Below are 16,468 nucleotides of genomic sequence, written 5' to 3'. Positions count from 1 at the left end.
AAAAAAAAAAAAAAGATCTGGAAGATACGGGTTCTAAGAACAATTCTGTTAATCTCAAGAAAGTTCCTGTTGGTTAGGGACTCAATTTCCCATCTGTCCCAGGAGGTATGGGCTAAGACCAGTGGATTTCAAACTCTTGACAATGACCCACACTACAAACACATTTGACATTGTAACCCAATACTTCTACAGGAAATTAAAATACTTCTGCTTCCTGTCTGCAGCGTACCTCCAAGCTGCCCAATCTACTTCACTTAAAAATGCTAAGCTGACTGGTCACTGATGAGTGGGGGCCTAAGTCTGTGGTGCTTTGCTTGGGTTCTCATCCTCCCCCTGGCTGAGCCCTGCCCCATTCAGTACCTTTTCAAGTGTTCCAGCAGGAAGAGGAAGGTGATGAGGTTGGGATCGGGCAGGGAGCGGAGCAGGTGCATCATGCAGTTCTCCTTGGCAGCAGGGTCAGACAGGGCTACGGGAGAGAAGAGGCTAGGGCAGGGCCTGCTTGGGGCAGGGGAGTATGGTGGGGGGCACGGGAGGTCGGAGGTTGGGGAAAAGCCCCTGTGGCCTTGAGGAAGATCTTGGGGTGAGCCTGGGCTGCAGAGGTAGGTGGTTAGTAGCAGTTCCCCTGGGCACCCCACCAAGGCCTCGTTTTGACAGGCAACCTGGCCAGAAGGCAGGCTTTGGGGCATCCCATTCCTTCCCCCTCCTGTATGGGACATTGTCACAAGTGCCACCCTGACCTCCATTCTATGCTAGATTCAAGCCAGTGGTGACACACCAAGGATGGTTTTCCTAAGGTGGTTCATTCCCTATGGGGATCCTGGTAGGCCTAGGGATGGCCTAAGTAGGGGCAATTAGGGACCCTTAGCAGAAGTGAACGGAAGGAGCGGTGCTAGAAGGCTTAATGTGCCATCCTCAGCGTCCTGTCACTGCCCACCTCAGAGCAGTCTTCCCTGAATGTTGGTGTGTCTGGGCACCCAGGTCATGTATAAGGAGGAAGCACAGAGGGAGAGAGGTTGGCACACCAGGCCCAGCCAATGAAACCTGCTAGTGCCCTGGGCAGGTCAGGCAAGGGAGGCCACAGCTTGTCTCTTACTCGGTACTTCACCATCTAGGAGGCTCTGACTTGGCCCAGCTGACCCTCAGGACCCCAGGGGCCTCACCGATGCCCTCCATGAAAGCTGGATAAAGTCGGTCTGTGAGGAGGGGCTCTGGCAGTTCCCGGAAGTAGAGCTTGAGGGTGCCTGCAATGGCATTGATGTCCATGTCGCTCAGCATCAGCAGGATGTCCTTGTTATCTACAGGGGACAGGGGAGGTCAGGGACTGTGCTGGCCTCTGAGTCATCACGCTTGCCCTAGTAGCCAGTCTGCGGCCCAGCTCTACTCCCCAGATCTGTCATGAGGCAAACCCTACCCATCTTAGCCTCTGACATCCGTCTAGCAGAATACGGGTAGTGCCCTCAGGTTCTGTGACAACTAGGGGCAGGGGAGCAGGGAGACACAGGGTTGGGGGAGAGAACATGGCCTGTCACCCTGAGTCCCAGAGCCACATTCATGCCACATGGCACACACCTTCCGGCTAGAAACCTCAATTACTATGCTCCTCTGGATTGTACATTTTTTTTTTTGCCAGTCCTGGGGCTTGAACTCTGGCCCTTGGTGCTGTCCCAGAGCCTCTGTGCTTAAGGCTAGTACTCTACCACTTGAGCCACAATGCCACTTCCAGCTTTTTCTGATTAGTTTGTTAGAGATAAGAGTCTCATGGACTTTCCTGCCTGGGCTTCAAACCATGATCCTCAGATCTCAGTCTCCTGATTAGCTAAGATTACAGGCATGAGCCACTGGTGCCAGTGCCCAGCTGTACTATACATTTTTGACCCCCAAAGTCAGTTCTGACAAAGCCCCAGCTTCCAGGTCACAGAAGACCTATGTGCCAGCACATTCCTGCCCTCTTCCTTTTGTCTACTGGGCTTCCCTGCTGGGCCCGTTTCGGGCTGGACTCACTGCTGCCTGCCCTGTTAGGATTCCTGACCATTGGGTATGCTGCCAAAGCCGACCCTGCAGGACAAGGTACTTATGTGGAGCAGATCTACTCTAGCAAAAGGGGCAGGAATGGGGGAGCCGGAGCCAGCAGGCCCACGCTCGAAGGCCTTTAATTTCCTGACAGCTCATGAGACACTAGGCATGGAAGGGAGGAACACACACCGTGCAGTCAGAAAGGTTTAAGTCCAGGCTCCAAAGTTCTGAGTTGGGCAACCCTCTAGTTCTTACCTACGTGCGTTAGAGCAGAGTAAGGGTGAGTACAAACATGCACAGATAGCATACTGGTCTTCCTGTGCATGGTGAATTGCAGGCCATAGGCCCAGCCTCTTCTGTTCCACCCTTCCCCCATGGACAAGGCCTTTGGTCTCACTGAGTCCTCCTAACAGCCAGCCCAGCACCTCTTTGCCCTTCCTGGGCCTCCAGACTCACTGGCATCAAAGACAGCCTTCAGAGCCTGGATGTCCGTGGCCACGCCGGATATCCGGTAGATGCCGACCTCCTCGATGCCTCGCTTCTCTACCTCCTCCACACACTGCCGCACGATGTAGGGCACCTTGGAGCGCTCGCGCCTGTGAGGCAGGACTGTGAGGGAGATGGAGGGAGCCTCCCACTGCTAGCTGGCTCCCTCCCCAAAAGAGTTTGGCCTTGGGTAGCTGTAGCCTCTGGGGTTGGGAGTGGGGCTGAGGAAGTTGTGCCATCTTGCCTGCCAATGCCTGCCCACTGAGGCACAGCAAGGGACACGGGTGGGAGAAAGTTTGGAGAGAAAGCCCAATGACTCTGGGGAAAACACGTTCCCTTGGATTTGAATGTTTGGGAGAGAGGAGCCTAGGGCTATAGCCCAGAGGCAGAACACTTGCAGGAATTCCTGGATTCCATCCCAAGCATCCCAAGGGAAAAAAATGCGTATGTGTGTGTGGGGGGGAGTGAGGGACAACAGGTAAGCCACGTGAGGGAGTTGGGGGTCAGCCCCAGAGACAAAGAGCAGTGGGGGGTGACTTAAAGGGTCCTTCCTCAAGGCTACTCCCTAGACTCTTAAGACTCCAGCCTGGGGTCACCAAGCCCAGATGCAGGCCTGTAATTGTCCATTTTTCCTATTTACTGTAAGAAGTGGACACTCTGGGCTTTCCCCATGGGACCTCCCCTATCCAAACCCCCCTCTTCCCCCCCCCCCTGTTTTCAAGCTGGCTGTTAACTTTGATGGTATGGAGCAGGCAGAACTCTATGGGCCACTTCCGGCCTCCAAACTGGCCACCTGTGACTGGGAGTGGGGGTGAGGGTGAAGGGGGGGGTGGGCGTGACTGATCAGTTACTGCTAGGGAAAAGGAGTCCCAGAGGCGGGACTCTAGTGGAGACCTAGTACAGACACCAAGAACATGGACCCCTGGAGCAGCACCTACTTCGTCACCACGCTGATCTTCACCCCGAAGACACCAGTCTGCTTTTTGGATGGGGTCCTCTTCAGGCTCATATCCCGGCTGGTGAATTTCATGGAGAATTCCACTTTGATCTTTTTTTTTTTTTTGAGGGAGGGTAGACAAAATCCAGAGCATGAGTATCCCAGGAGTGTCCACAGGGGTCTCCCCTTCCCAGGACTGCCAGCAGGACTCCCAGTACCCCAGGGCTTCTGCATCTGGGAGTGGGGCAGGTGGGGCAGAAGAAGGTGAGAGAGCTGGACAGGGTAGATGGGAAGTAGAGGCAGAGGCCAGGTGTGTGTGTGTGTGTGGGGGCACACACCCACTGCTTAGACAGCTCTCATCACCCAGGCTCACCCCGTTCATCTCGATCACATCCGTGTGCCAGTTCTTGGTTTCTACAGTTTGTGGATCCAACTGCAAAGAGAAAAGCCACGGAGGCGTGGGGGTGGGGAGACGGAGAGACAGAGGAGGGAGAGAATTAGAATCAATGAGGGGGACAATTCAGAGACCAGGTCAGCAGGCACTCCCCACTGCTGCTCAGCAGCTGCCTTAATTAAATGACTTCAAAATCCACCCTCTGGGATGGCCAGCACCCTCAGGCTCCTTTAGCTGTCTAACTGTATGAAGGAAATGGGTACCCATGATCCGCACTGCTTCCTGACAGCACACTGTGAGATGGATATTGTCAGCCCATTTCACAGATGCAGCACCTGAGAGTCACCAAGGTAACCAGTGTGCTCAACCACGTAAATTAGCATTGTCTGAGGAGATCCAACCCCCAGCCCATGCAAGTCGGGGTGTAGTACAAGGCAGAGAGCCCATTCCCAGCAGTGGGGCTTGCCTGGGTTTGAGTCCAGGGTCTTCAGTTTCTGGTGATGGACTTGGGCAAGGTTTGACAGAGCCTCCCTGGCTTGTTCTGAGGACACAGTTTGCTAACAGGCTAACCGGCTTCCACACAGGTGAGCCCTCCTCAGGAAGCCTGGCTGGAGCCCAGGAAGAGTGGCAGTTGGCAGCAGTTAAGGCCTGCCTAACCCCAGGATCATCTGTTCTGCTAACTCAGTGCAGTGTCCTTCAAACCATTTTTCTTGGGCACCCACAACTTGATTTTGAAAACCACGTACTTGCTACCTACATTTTTAAGTCAGCAGCTCAACATTTCTATGGCAAGTCTGAAGAGCTGCAAAGAATATAATTTCCAAAATAATGTAAATATTGACATCTCAAAATACAACACATCGTTCTTTATATGTATGCAGTGGAACCTAATTACCACAGTGATTTGATACCCACTATCATCCACTTAAAAACACTCAAACAAGCTCTTCTTTCTCCTGAACAAACACTACATTGTCTTTTTCTCCTTGAACTTACGTTTCTCTTCATTTCTCTTCAAGAGATTTCTCTTAGTTTATATTTTTATATTTATTTAGTTCCCTATTATACTTTGCTCCTCAAATATGCACCTATATATTGAAATGAAAGATTCCTTGAGACTACAAGGCTTGGGTGTGTACAGCATATTATTCTGGGTTTATTAACATGATTAACAGTGCACTATGAAAATAATCCACTCCAGTACAGACTTGAATAGACACTACAGAACTCTATCTCTGTATTATAGGTAGAACATTTCTACTTGTAGTTCACATTTCTATGAATATTATTTTTGAGAGTAAAATGTGGGTTAGCACCAACTCGATTCATGCATTAGGTTTTATTTTGTTGGGCATAGGGCTTGAACTTGGGGCCTGGCTGCTATCCCTGAGTGCTTTTTTTGTTTGTTTGTTTGTTTTTCGGTCATGGGGCCTGGGCGCTATCCCTCAGCTCTTCAGCTCAAGGCTAGCGCTCTACCACTTGAGCCACAGGGCCACTTCTGGTTTTCTGAGTGGTTTATTGAAGATGAGAGTCTCACAGTCTTTCCTGCCCAGGCTGGCTTTGAACCATGATCCTCAGATCTCAGCCTCACGAGTAGGTAGGATTATAGGTATGAGCTACCAGTGCCTGGCCTCCCTGAGTGCTTTTACTCAAGGTTAGCGCTCTACCACTTTGAGCCACAGCTCCACTTTCGGTTTTCTGGTGGTTAATTGGAGATAAGAGTCTAAGGGACTTTCTTGTCCAGGCTGGCTTTGAACCATGATCCTTAGCTCTCAGCCTCCTGAGTAGCTAGGATTAGAGCAGTGAGCCACTGTCACTTAGCTATGTTTTATTTTAAAAGTTGTAAATAGCCAGGTGCTGGTGGCAATTTTGTCTGCCAAAGCAGACAAATCTGAGACATTAAAGAGCTAGAAGTGGATCTGTGGCTCATGCGGCACTACCTTAAGTGAAAAAGCTCAGTGAGAGCAAGAGGCTCTTAGTGCAAGCTCCAGCACTAGTACGCAAATGCACGCACACAGGCAAGTGCACATGCACACACGCACACACACTGTTGTAAAACAAGCCGTAAATATTTTCTTCACATATCACTAGATGAATGACATAGTGTAATAGTATCACTGTTAGGAGACTCTTTTTTTTTTTGGGTCCAGTCGTGTGGCCTGAACTCTGGGCCTAGGCGCTGTCCCTCAGCTCTTCAGCTCAAGGCTAGTGCTCTACCACTTGAGCCACAACGCCACTTCCGGCTTTTTTCTTTTTGCTTATGTGGTGCTGAGGAATCAAACCCAGAGCCTCAGGCATGCAAGGCAAGCACTCTACCACTGAGCCATCTTCCCAGCCCCTGTTAGGGGAGTCTTTTTTTTTTTTTTTGAGTCCGGTCGTATGGCCTGAACTCTGGGCCTGGGCGCTGTCCCTCAGCTCTTCAGCTCAAGGCTAGCGCTCTACCACTTGAGCCACAGCTCCACTTCTGGCTTTCTTTTTGCTTATGTGGTGCTGAGGAATCAAACCCAGGGCCTCAGGCATACAAGGCAAGCGCTCTACCACTGAGCCACTTTTCCAGCCCCTGTTAGGGGAGTCTTAAACTTCTTTCAAGGTTGCCTTAAACATTGGTAGCTCAAACCTATAATCCTAGCTACTTGGAAAGTGGAAATCAGGAGATCACAGTTCCAGACTAATCTGGGCAAAAAAACAACTTTATGAACCTCCATCTTGAACAGTAACTGTGTTTGGTGGTGTGTGCCTATCATTCCAGCAATGTTGAGAAGCACAAATAGGAGGATCACAATCTAGCCTGTCCTGGGCATAAAAGCAAGACCTATCTGAAAAAATAACACACATAGAAAAGGCTGGTAGGCTAACCATTGGGGGCTCATACCTTTTATCCTAGCTCCTCAAGAGGCTGACATCAGAGATCACAGTTTGAAGCTAAACCAGGCAGAAACATTCTTGAGACTCATACCCAATTAACCATAAAAAGCAAGAAGTATAGGAGTGGTACCAGCCATGAACAAGGAAGGAAAAAGCCCTGTGAGAGTGCCAGGCCTTGAGTGTAAGCCCCAGTACTGGCGCAACAAAGAAAACAAAAAGGCTGGTGAAATGGCAGAGTACTTGCCTAGCGTTGACTTCAAACTTCCCAAAAAGAAAAAAAATTACCCATACACTTATCAAACATTATTTTAAATGCTCTTGGCTAATAACTGGGTCATTAGATTGGTAGTAGGCAACCTGACTTTCAGAGCCATTAGTGTCTTACTTTCTCAGCACCTCCACTGACATTTCTAAGCCCCTGTGGTGTTACTCTGAGCATCCTGGGCCACACCCTACAGAGAGCCTGGCTTAGCCTAGCACAGGCAGAGGGGGGCAATGGTGAGGACAGCATGTTTTCCTGCTCATCTTGCCCAGAGAACTCTCTGCACTCTTACTGGTATGTGTACCTCTAAAAGGCCACTGTCCCCTCAGAAGGGAAAGGAGATCTGGGTCAGCCTAGATTCTTCAGGTACTATCACCTGTGGCAGATAGCTGTGGGATGGCTGTGGCCCAGGCTCTGTCTTCAGGACTCACTATCCCCCTCCCCCAGGAGGGGCCATGTTGAGAAGAGGAGGCAAAGAAGCAGAGTGAGATGAGACACCATTTGGGAAGAACCCCTGCCCCCCCAGGATCTCCTCAAATAAAGTCAGCATGAGGCAGCCACTGGCTTGGCTGCTGCCAGGGCTCTGGTCTGGGGTATGTGAGGCCCAACAGAAGCCCTGACTTTAGCCTCCCTTTCCTGAAACCTCCCTCCTCTCTCAATTCCTTTGGTCCTTGGCCCTCCCTGGATTTGCTGCACAGACTGCCTCCCTTGGACAGTCTTTCCATCTAGAGGTAGAGGGATAGCAACTGTTCTTCATCAGCAAGATGAGGCAGACAGGTTGCTGGCATATGATCTTCGCACTGAGCTGGAGGTGGGTCTCTCCAGGCCTTAGCAGGGTCTCAGTGTTGGCTTGGTTCACCTCCTGCCCCAGTGTCCCATGACCTGGTATCTCCCATCAGCGGCTCTGAACTGCTGAGCCCATGTGCTGTGTCCTCTCTTTCCTCCCCCTAGTTGTGACGTGACGCATGGACACAGCCTGGCTGTGGAGAGGGAAGGGATGGAGAGCTCTGCTGACTTGACTCTTCTATGTGGGCAGGTCACCACCCCTTCCCAGCCTACCTCACAGGGCTGTGTGACAGTCTGAGCATTTTCTCTGAGTCTGACACTAACCAAACCGTTGCACACTTGTCAGGAAACAGAGGCCCAGAGAGCAAGAGAAACCCCTCGGGAGCAAGAGAAACCCCTAGGGAGCAAGAGCTGAAGCAAAATTAGGTCTTCTTGATGCCCCCTCTCTGAGGAAGCCACTGCACAATGTATCTCCCCTGCTGTCAGCACTTCTTGACAAGAGTGGCAGCTGCGGTCCCCATGATTTACCAGAAAGGGGACAGCAGGCTTCCTGACCTGGGGTCTGGAGTTCTGGCCACTTAGAACATAAACTTCCTGTTCCTCTCCATCACATGGGCCCATTTTCCTGGGACTGTTTGGAGAAACAACTCCTGATGCTAAGGTCCAGTTTTAGTTCTCCTACCTGCTGAGTCCTCTATTTCCCTCTGCCTTATGTTTCCCTCCATAACCTTCCAAGGCCTTTCTGAGGTATCTGGGTAAAGTGCCCCTTACCTCTTTTGTCCTAAGTCCCTACATTGACATCTTCCTGGCTTGTGCAGCAGGTGTGGCCCTTGTACCTGCTCAGAAAGGCCCAACTCAGTCCCTCAGAACACTGATGACGCTCTGTTTCCCAGGAGGTCAGCAGCCTCCCAAAGCAAAGTCTATTTCAGGATGTCATTTAAATACAGAAAAAGGAGGGTGGAGAGTGGAGAGGGACATGGCACATTTTCCAGAGCAATGATGTTGCCTGAACTGCTGTGACTATTTATAACCCCTGGGAAATGTGGACTCTGCTATTTCCTGATTAGATTAGTGTAGTGTTGGGGTGGAGGACCAACCCCTGGGACTTGAGGGCAGGGATACCTGAGTGCTCACCCCTAGTCCCAAAAGGCAGGTGCTATTTGTGGGGCCTGTTATTGGGCGGGGCGGGGGGGAAGGGTGTGCAGATCAACTGAAGGAGGGAGACAAATCGGGGCTTGGGAAGGGGTGGGAGGCCCCCAGAATACCACCAGACCTCCACCGGGGTTCTCCCAGGGCAGGGGATAGGCAAGAGACAGAAATGAGGCAGAAAAAACCATGAAGGGGCCGGGCGCTGGTGGCTCACGCCTGTAATCCTAGCTACTCAGGAGGCTGAGATCTGAGGATCGCGGTTCAAAGCCAGCCCGGGAAGGAAAGACCGTGAGACTCCTATCTCCAATAAACCACCAGAAAACCGGAAGTGGTGCTGTAGCTCAAGTGGTAGAGCGCTCGCCTTGAGCTGAAGAGCTGAGGGACAGCGCTCAGGCCCAGAGTTCAAGCCCCATGACCAACAAAAAAAAAACAAAAACCATGAAGGGAGTTACGAATATCTTGTACAGGTCACAAAGCACACCCAGCCATGATCAAGTCATAGCTACATATTACCTTCGCCCCGAGATAAAATGGCTGGCCTTCGGGATGGATACGGGCCAAGTCACCAGGTTCCCCAGAGCAAAATGCTGGGCCTCAGCTGGAATTCTGTGAGTTGCTGGGGGGAGGCTGCCTCTCTCTCCAGAGTGAAGTGGACTTGCAGGGGGTGAGAGGATCTGAGGCCCCACAGGGTGAATTTCAGGAATATCCTTTGGGCCACCCTCTGAGAGGTCCCAGCCTTCCTCCCAGGCCCATTTCTCCACCATCCTGGCCAAGTGACTGAGCCTTTCTACCCTCAGCCAACTCCCATGCTTTGCCTTTAGGAGACACTTGGTGAGCCTGGGCCACTCTTACACTGGAGTCTCCATTACTGCTCCCTAGTAGGTGATAGAGTCACATTGGTGCCTGAGTCCTGTCTGCTGGACCTCAATCTTTCCACCATTGTCCATGCTTCCAACCGTACAGCCAGCCCAGAAGTCTGCTGGGGGTGAACTTTGCTGCCTCCCCCTCCCACCAGCCCTATATGTTGTCCTTTAATCATCAGCAAAAGGCCCATGATGGCCTCTGGCCTCAGCGGAGGGGGAGGCAGACGCCTGAACAATCTCAGCAAGTAGTGCCCAGGAGGTACCCAGGGGATTATGGGGATGATAACACTCACCAGGGCCCCAGCTTCTACCTCCTTTTCCACAATCCCTTGGCCCACCTCTGAAGGCTGTACCCCTTCTCTTAGAGCTCCTCTCTCCCCACCTCTACTCCACATCACTGCCACAGCACAGGGGAGCTCAGCCTCCTACACAGCCCTAGACTTCCCCCAACTTGGGGCTGTTCCATCCTTCCTTGTGTCCTGCTCCTGTCTTGGAAGGCAAATGGCCTTCCCTAGAAGCCCAGAGCTGGCTTTAGAGGTTGATAAAAATGAAGTGTTTTGAACAGGGGCAGTAAATCTAGTACACTGGAGTTGTCACGTAAGAAACTGGGCAGGAACATTAGAAAAGGTCTCAAGAAGGACCTTGCTAAAGCCAGCCATTGAGTAGAGGGGTAAAGAAAGGCCAAGGATTTCAGCGGACTTCTGGACACCCCTGATATAAGCCATGGAGACCAGGCTTTGAACCAGGTACGATGTTTGGCGTGGGTATGTCTCCTGTGGCTCCCATGCCAGAGGCCACAGTGGCCATCCTGGGCTGGCTTTTTCCTGCCTTCCTCTAAGGACAGCCACACACAGGGCTGGGTCCCCTTGAGACACAGAACCAGCCTGTCATTGGGACATACCACAGGCGTGAGAGGCACAGCAGGGCGGGCGGTGGGGAATGGGGAGCTGCCAGCAGCCTGCCTTGCTTCTGGGAGGAGGGCACTGGAGGAATCTGTCAACGTGGCTACTCTGAGGGACTTGGGGAGAGGCAAAGGGAGAGGGAGGGGCCGTCAGCCCTCCATCCTGACTTCCAGCTCAGCAACTGGGTCGCAAAAGCTTAGGGTCAGGCTCAGTAAATTGTCACCTCATCTTCCAGTGGCCTGGCAGCCCCACCATAAGGCCAAGCCAGCTCTGGTTCGCTGGCTCTCGCCTTGTGGGACAGGCACAGCAGAGCTGGCCAGGCTGCCCTGAGGGTGTCCTGTGGCCAGAGTTTGCCCACTCCCAGGCCACAGGCCAGCTAGGCTGCCCATGTATTCCAAGTCACCCTATGAGGCCATTTTGCCTCTACTTGCCTCCCCTCCCCCTCCTAGAACTTTGAAGTTCCCAAGGTCCACATATGGAAGAGGTTTAGCCGCTCTGAATGAGGCCTTTATTGAAGCCAGGTTGGCTTCTTAGTGCCCATGGCAACTGCCTTCCCCAGCACTCCATCCCTGAGGCTCAGCCTGCTGTGTGAACCCCACACTGTTAGCCTCAGGCTGACCTTGAGAGAAAGCAGACCAAACTCAAATCTGGACTGCTTCTGGAGGTCCCAAGGCTGGGCAGAACCATGGAGCTCTGCCCCCTCACAGCTGGCCCATCAGCCATGGCCTTCACTGCTGTAGGCAGCTTGGAGACTGCTCCAGGACCAGACTACACACAAAAAACAAAGAAGTCGACCCTGCCTGCACCCAAAGCAGTGCTGGCGGGCATCAGGGAAGTGAGGGCACCAGGTCACTCTGGGGTAAAGCAAGGCCAGAGCCAAAGCAGTATGAGAGCAATTCCCTGACAGCCTCATCCACAAGGGGAAGGGGTCTCTTAGAGGTCACAGTCCAAGGCAAGAAGGTCAAGGGCTGTGAAGAGCATCATGGGTTCAGAGGCCTTCTTGCTACAGTTTCTCTCTGAGCAGGCCAGGAACACTTTCTGGGCCCCGGGCTTGCTGCTAGTAAACACAGGAACATCAGCAGTTCCACTGCCTTTGTGGCTGAGTGACTCAGGAATCTCACATTGGAGCTGGGAAGGTGGCTTAGTGATAGAGTGCTTGCCTAGCATGCGCAAAGCCCTGGGTTCAATTCCTCCGTGCCACACACACACACACACACACACACACACACACACACACAAACCTGGAAGTAGTGCTGTGGCTCAAGTGGTAGAGCACTAGCCTTGAGCAAAAGAAGCTCAGGGACAGTGCCCAGGTCCTGAGTTCAAGTCCCATGACTGGCAAAAAAAAGAAAAAAGTCTCACATTGACTACACATCATCAAGTCATCACACAGGGAGTGTATCTCAGTAGCGGAGTGCTTGCCTGACATGCACAAGGCCCTTCTATCCCTAGCACCACAGAAAGGAGAAAAAAAAAAAGCAACCATGTTCCTACAGACACAGCATGCTAGGCTAGGTATCACACACAGCTAGGCAGATGGACAGAAATCCTGTACCTCCAGAAGCCCTCAACCAAGGCATATCCCCTCACCCCCACCTCAAATTGGCTTCATGATACCCAGTCCTGAGAAACAGCCTCAGGGCCCGAATGGGCACCAGATCTCCCCTTTGGAGGCCACATGAAACAGGTGGTGCCAAGGGCAAGGGCTCATGCTCAGGGCTGGGCTGACGGGGTCATTCTCTGAGCTTTGGTTTCCTCTATATCAAATGATGTGGATAAAGATCACACTTTCCTCATAGAACATTAAGCCTAAGAAAGAGGTGTGAGACTCAGTTCATGCTCAGAATGCACCATCATCATCATAAACTGCATAGACATGTGCCAATGGCTTCCCATTGTACTCGGAAAAAGGTCAAACTCCTGGTGGCCTTTAAGGCCCTTTGCAATCTTGCGCTGTCCCTTCATGCCCCTCATCCCCACACTTTCTCTAGGCCTCTGCCTCTAAACATACCCATGTTGTACCTTGTTGTTCCTTTGCCTAGGGTGCACTGTTTAATCTTCAACATATAAATAGTTCAAAATATGACCTCCCCAAGCTAGGCTTGGGTTCATCTGCATCACCACATGGGGGGAAAAAGAGTTCCCTTACTCTCTAATCTATTACCACATTTTCTTTTCTCCCCTTCTCTTCCCTTCCTTTTTTCCCTTCCCTTCCTCTTTTGGTACTGGGGCTTGAAATCAGGAACTGGGTGCTATCCCTTAGCTTTTTCATTCAAGGTTGGCACTTTATCACTTAAGTTCCACCTCATTTCTGGCTTTTCAGTACTTGAAGAGTCTTACAGACTTTTCTGCCCAGGCTGGCTTTGAACTGTGATCCTCAGAGCTCAGCCTCCTGAGTGGCTAGAATTACAGGCATAAGCCACCAGTACCTGGTTCCCTGTTTTATTTTCTTTCCAACACTCATCTGACCTGAAAGACCATTTATTTATTGACTCTCCTTTGGCAGAGAGAGCCTGCCTTCCTGCCTGGGCCTCTCTCTATGCCTCATGCTCAGAATATGAAGGGGACTCCACCAATAGTCCTGGACTGATGAAATCCTGAGTTGTGAGTAATAGCAGTGCCTTTTCTACCACAATTCTTTCAGGACAGGGGTCAAGACGCGCCACATTCTTGCTCTCCTCTCTTTTTGTGTGTTTAATGAGTAGCTGGCCTTGGCTCAGGGGCAGCCCTGCAGCCTCTCCCCTCCAGATGCTGCCAGTGTGCTGAAGGCTTAAGGCTTAGGAAAAGGAATATTGAGTTGTGGCCAAGACCATCATATGCACTGGATTCTAAGAGATCATCCTGTTTGACAGCCTCACTGTACACAAGCAAGAGAGGTAAGAGGTTTGCCAGGGTCATTACAGCAATCCCAGGACTGGACAAAATGAAACCTCCTGACTCCCATAAGTATAGGTCTCTGATTCCTCTGGCATCCTCCGCCACATAAGTCAAAGGACTGGGGAGTTGCTACAAGGAAGACACCTTCCAGAGCACAGAGAAGGTATTCAGGTATCTGTTGTGGATATCACTGTGTGGGGTTGTGCTTATCTGGGGCACTGGCTTCAGCTGAGGTCACTATACAGGATACAGATCATTCCAGGTTCTGCTCAGGAGCAAGTTCCAGTCTAAACAGGTTGCAGAAATCCTGTGTTCCAACTCTATGCCCACTACTCTTTTATTTTTTTCCTTCAGTCGTGGGGTTTGAACTCAGGACCTGGGTGTTGTCCCTGAGCTCTTTTTGCTCAAGGCTCAAAGCACTCTACTACATTGAGCCACAGCTCCACTTCCATTTTTCTGGTGGTTATCTGGCGAGGAGTCTCATGGGCTTTCCTGCCTGAGCTAGCTTTGAACCATAATCCCCAGATCTCAGCCTCCTGAGTAGCTAGGATTGCAGGCATAAGCCACTGGCACCTGGCTGTCCCATATGCTTTACAGAAGCCCAAGAACATCTCCCATGACCCTACCTTTCCATAACTCATCTTGGGGGTCAAGAAAAAGGGCCTGTTGCCAGACTCACTAGGCTCCAAGGACTGACATTGGCTTTCTCAGATGGGTCCCAGGAGCAGACAGGTGCTATGTGTTCCTATAGGGCACCAGAAAGTGGTCAGAATGCAAGCAACCTTTCTGCTCCCAGTACATGGTACTGGAGAGAGGATGACAAATAGCCTGCTGACCAGCTCCCAAAATGGGGAGTCACATAGCTGAAGGTTGTTTTTGTTTTTGTTTTTTTTCTCCCCAGACCAGAATCCTTTCACTCACATCTCAGCACCTCCAGAAGTTCCTGGAATCCTTCCAAAATAGTTTCCCTCCTGGGCCTTGGGACCCATTGTTTCTGGATACTACTACAACCCTGGGCCTGGGCAGCTTTGGCTTTTCAGGAACTACCTTAGCTGGCAGGTAATCAGCTCTCCCTGGTTCAGGGCCATTCAAAAGTTGGGGCACCAAGCCCAGTAGGACTGGCTAGCCAAGCTATGTGTGGGATGAAGAGATGCCAGGGAAGGCAAGTGCCCATTCAACTCCCCCCCCCCCCCGACGCCAAGAAATAGTGCCTGGAAAAGCTCACTTAGGGCAAGAATTTCCACCTTGGGGCCTGTGAGCTATGCCTAAATGACAAGCAGATTGTACATAGGTGGCTCTGCATTGGAGTGTACTCAGATGCAGCACTTCATCAGCTCTGAGGTTGGGAGACAGCCCATATGGGCCTAAATCAGGTCTCCTCCCCATGGGTTGTGGCAAGTGCAGTGGGAACCACAGTGGCTCTGGTGGTGGGATACAGGGATCACACTAACCCTGCTTTCCACCTGCAGGTCAAACCATAATCCTGGCCCACACAGAGGTCCAGGAGGAGGCGGGCTCATGGTAGATATTTCTACACCTAGAGGGAGGAGCTCTGTCTCTTGCTTACAGCTGTGGGATCCTATAGAGGTACGCCTGTGGATGGTGAAGACATGACACAGGTTTTTTCCCTCTGGTGATGGGGAGGAGGTCGCAGGACAGAGTAGAAGGCAGCTACAGCCAAGGCTGTAATAAGAGTAACAGATTTCAAGATTTTCTGTCTTTTTTGACTTTTTGAAACAAGATCTCATGATGGAATCTAGGTTGACCTTAAACCTGCAATACTCTTGTGTCTGACTCCTCAGTGCTGAGATTACAGGTATAAGCCACCACCATCAAGATTTTTCTTGGTGCCAGAAGCCAGAGGATAAATAAATAAGGTCAAGAAACTTCTATATTTTTTGGTACTGAGGCTTGAACCCAGAGCCTTGAGCCTGACAAGCAAGTGATCTACCATTTGGGCCATACTCCCTGACTGACATCTGTATCTCACACCAGCACACTCCTTCCCTCAATGGCAGGAACAGCCAGTACATGGACGTGTGATGCCCTTTGCAAACAAATGCTGTCAAATATTGTCAAATTAAGTGGATGTTGGTGGCTCACGCCTGTAATCCTAGCAGCTCAAGAGGATGAGATCTGAGCAGCATGGTTCCCTAGCTTCAATAAAATACCAAAACAGCCAAAAATGAGCTTTGATGATCACAGCCAGCTCCTGAGTTCAAGGTCCTCTCCTCCCCCAAACACACACACACACACACACACACACACACACACACCTGTCAATTTCACACCTGAGATAGCAGTCAATTTAACAAAGGAAGGACCTTTTACAATCATCCTCAGCATCGATTCCCTGGTGGGTACTATCTCTGATTCTGCAAGCAGGGTCTGAGATGGTCATTGTGGAACAGGTAGGCTTAGCAGTACCAGCCTCTCTAACTTCCTGAGAGTATTGCTTTGGAAGTAGTGACTTCTCAGACCCACAGAATCAGAAAAGCTGTCCCTAACTCTCCTCTGTTCCCTGGACCCTACCAGTTCAGCCTGGGTCCCCACTTTCAGCCAGGATCTGGCCTGGTTTGGATCAGGAGCATCTTTGCCTTAATTGCAGGGAGACAGTCAAAGCGCTGATTTGTCTACCAGATACGTTTTGGGCCTTGCCTCACTTTGACCCTGGTCTCACTTGGAGCCTCTTAGCCTGTCTATGGTCCCTACTAAAAACCTGTGGAGGTTGCAGGGTTGAGAATGGGATTTCTCTATGAGCCTCCTCTGAAGTTCACCCTAAGGATCTAGATGCAAGCAGGATGGAAGGAAGGCCGAACCACTCAGTCCAGTTTACTTGAGAATGACTTGAGGTGGAAAAAAAAAAAGGAAAAGGAAAGTACAAATTCAAGTTAAATGCCGAGAGTGCTGGCAGGACCCACAAACCCAAATGCC

The 16,468-nt window shown here is 51.1% G+C and overlaps 1 protein-coding gene across 5 annotated transcripts in view; it reads right to left on the bottom strand.

Moving 5' to 3' along the window:
- The window catches only part of Abr (active BCR-related), a 218,730-nt gene that overhangs the window by 4,985 nt on the left and 197,277 nt on the right, over positions 1-16,468 (bottom strand). For all 5 annotated transcript variants that reach the window (XM_013016535.1, XM_013016536.1, XM_013016537.1 and 2 more), the window contains 5 exons: positions 3,810-3,869; positions 3,438-3,547; positions 2,470-2,609; positions 1,161-1,295; positions 361-466 (listed from right to left, as the gene is read on the bottom strand). In XM_013016535.1, coding sequence (XP_012871989.1) covers positions 361-466; positions 1,161-1,295; positions 2,470-2,609; positions 3,438-3,547; positions 3,810-3,869 — 551 coding nt within the window. The remainder of the gene's footprint in view (positions 1-360; positions 467-1,160; positions 1,296-2,469; positions 2,610-3,437; positions 3,548-3,809; positions 3,870-16,468) is intronic.

Source organism: Dipodomys ordii, unplaced genomic scaffold (assembly GCF_000151885.1).
Source record: "Dipodomys ordii isolate 6190 unplaced genomic scaffold, Dord_2.0 Scaffold31, whole genome shotgun sequence".
NCBI classification, from domain to species: domain Eukaryota; kingdom Metazoa; phylum Chordata; class Mammalia; order Rodentia; family Heteromyidae; genus Dipodomys; species Dipodomys ordii.
This window is presented reverse-complemented; position numbering and strand designations above follow the sequence as displayed.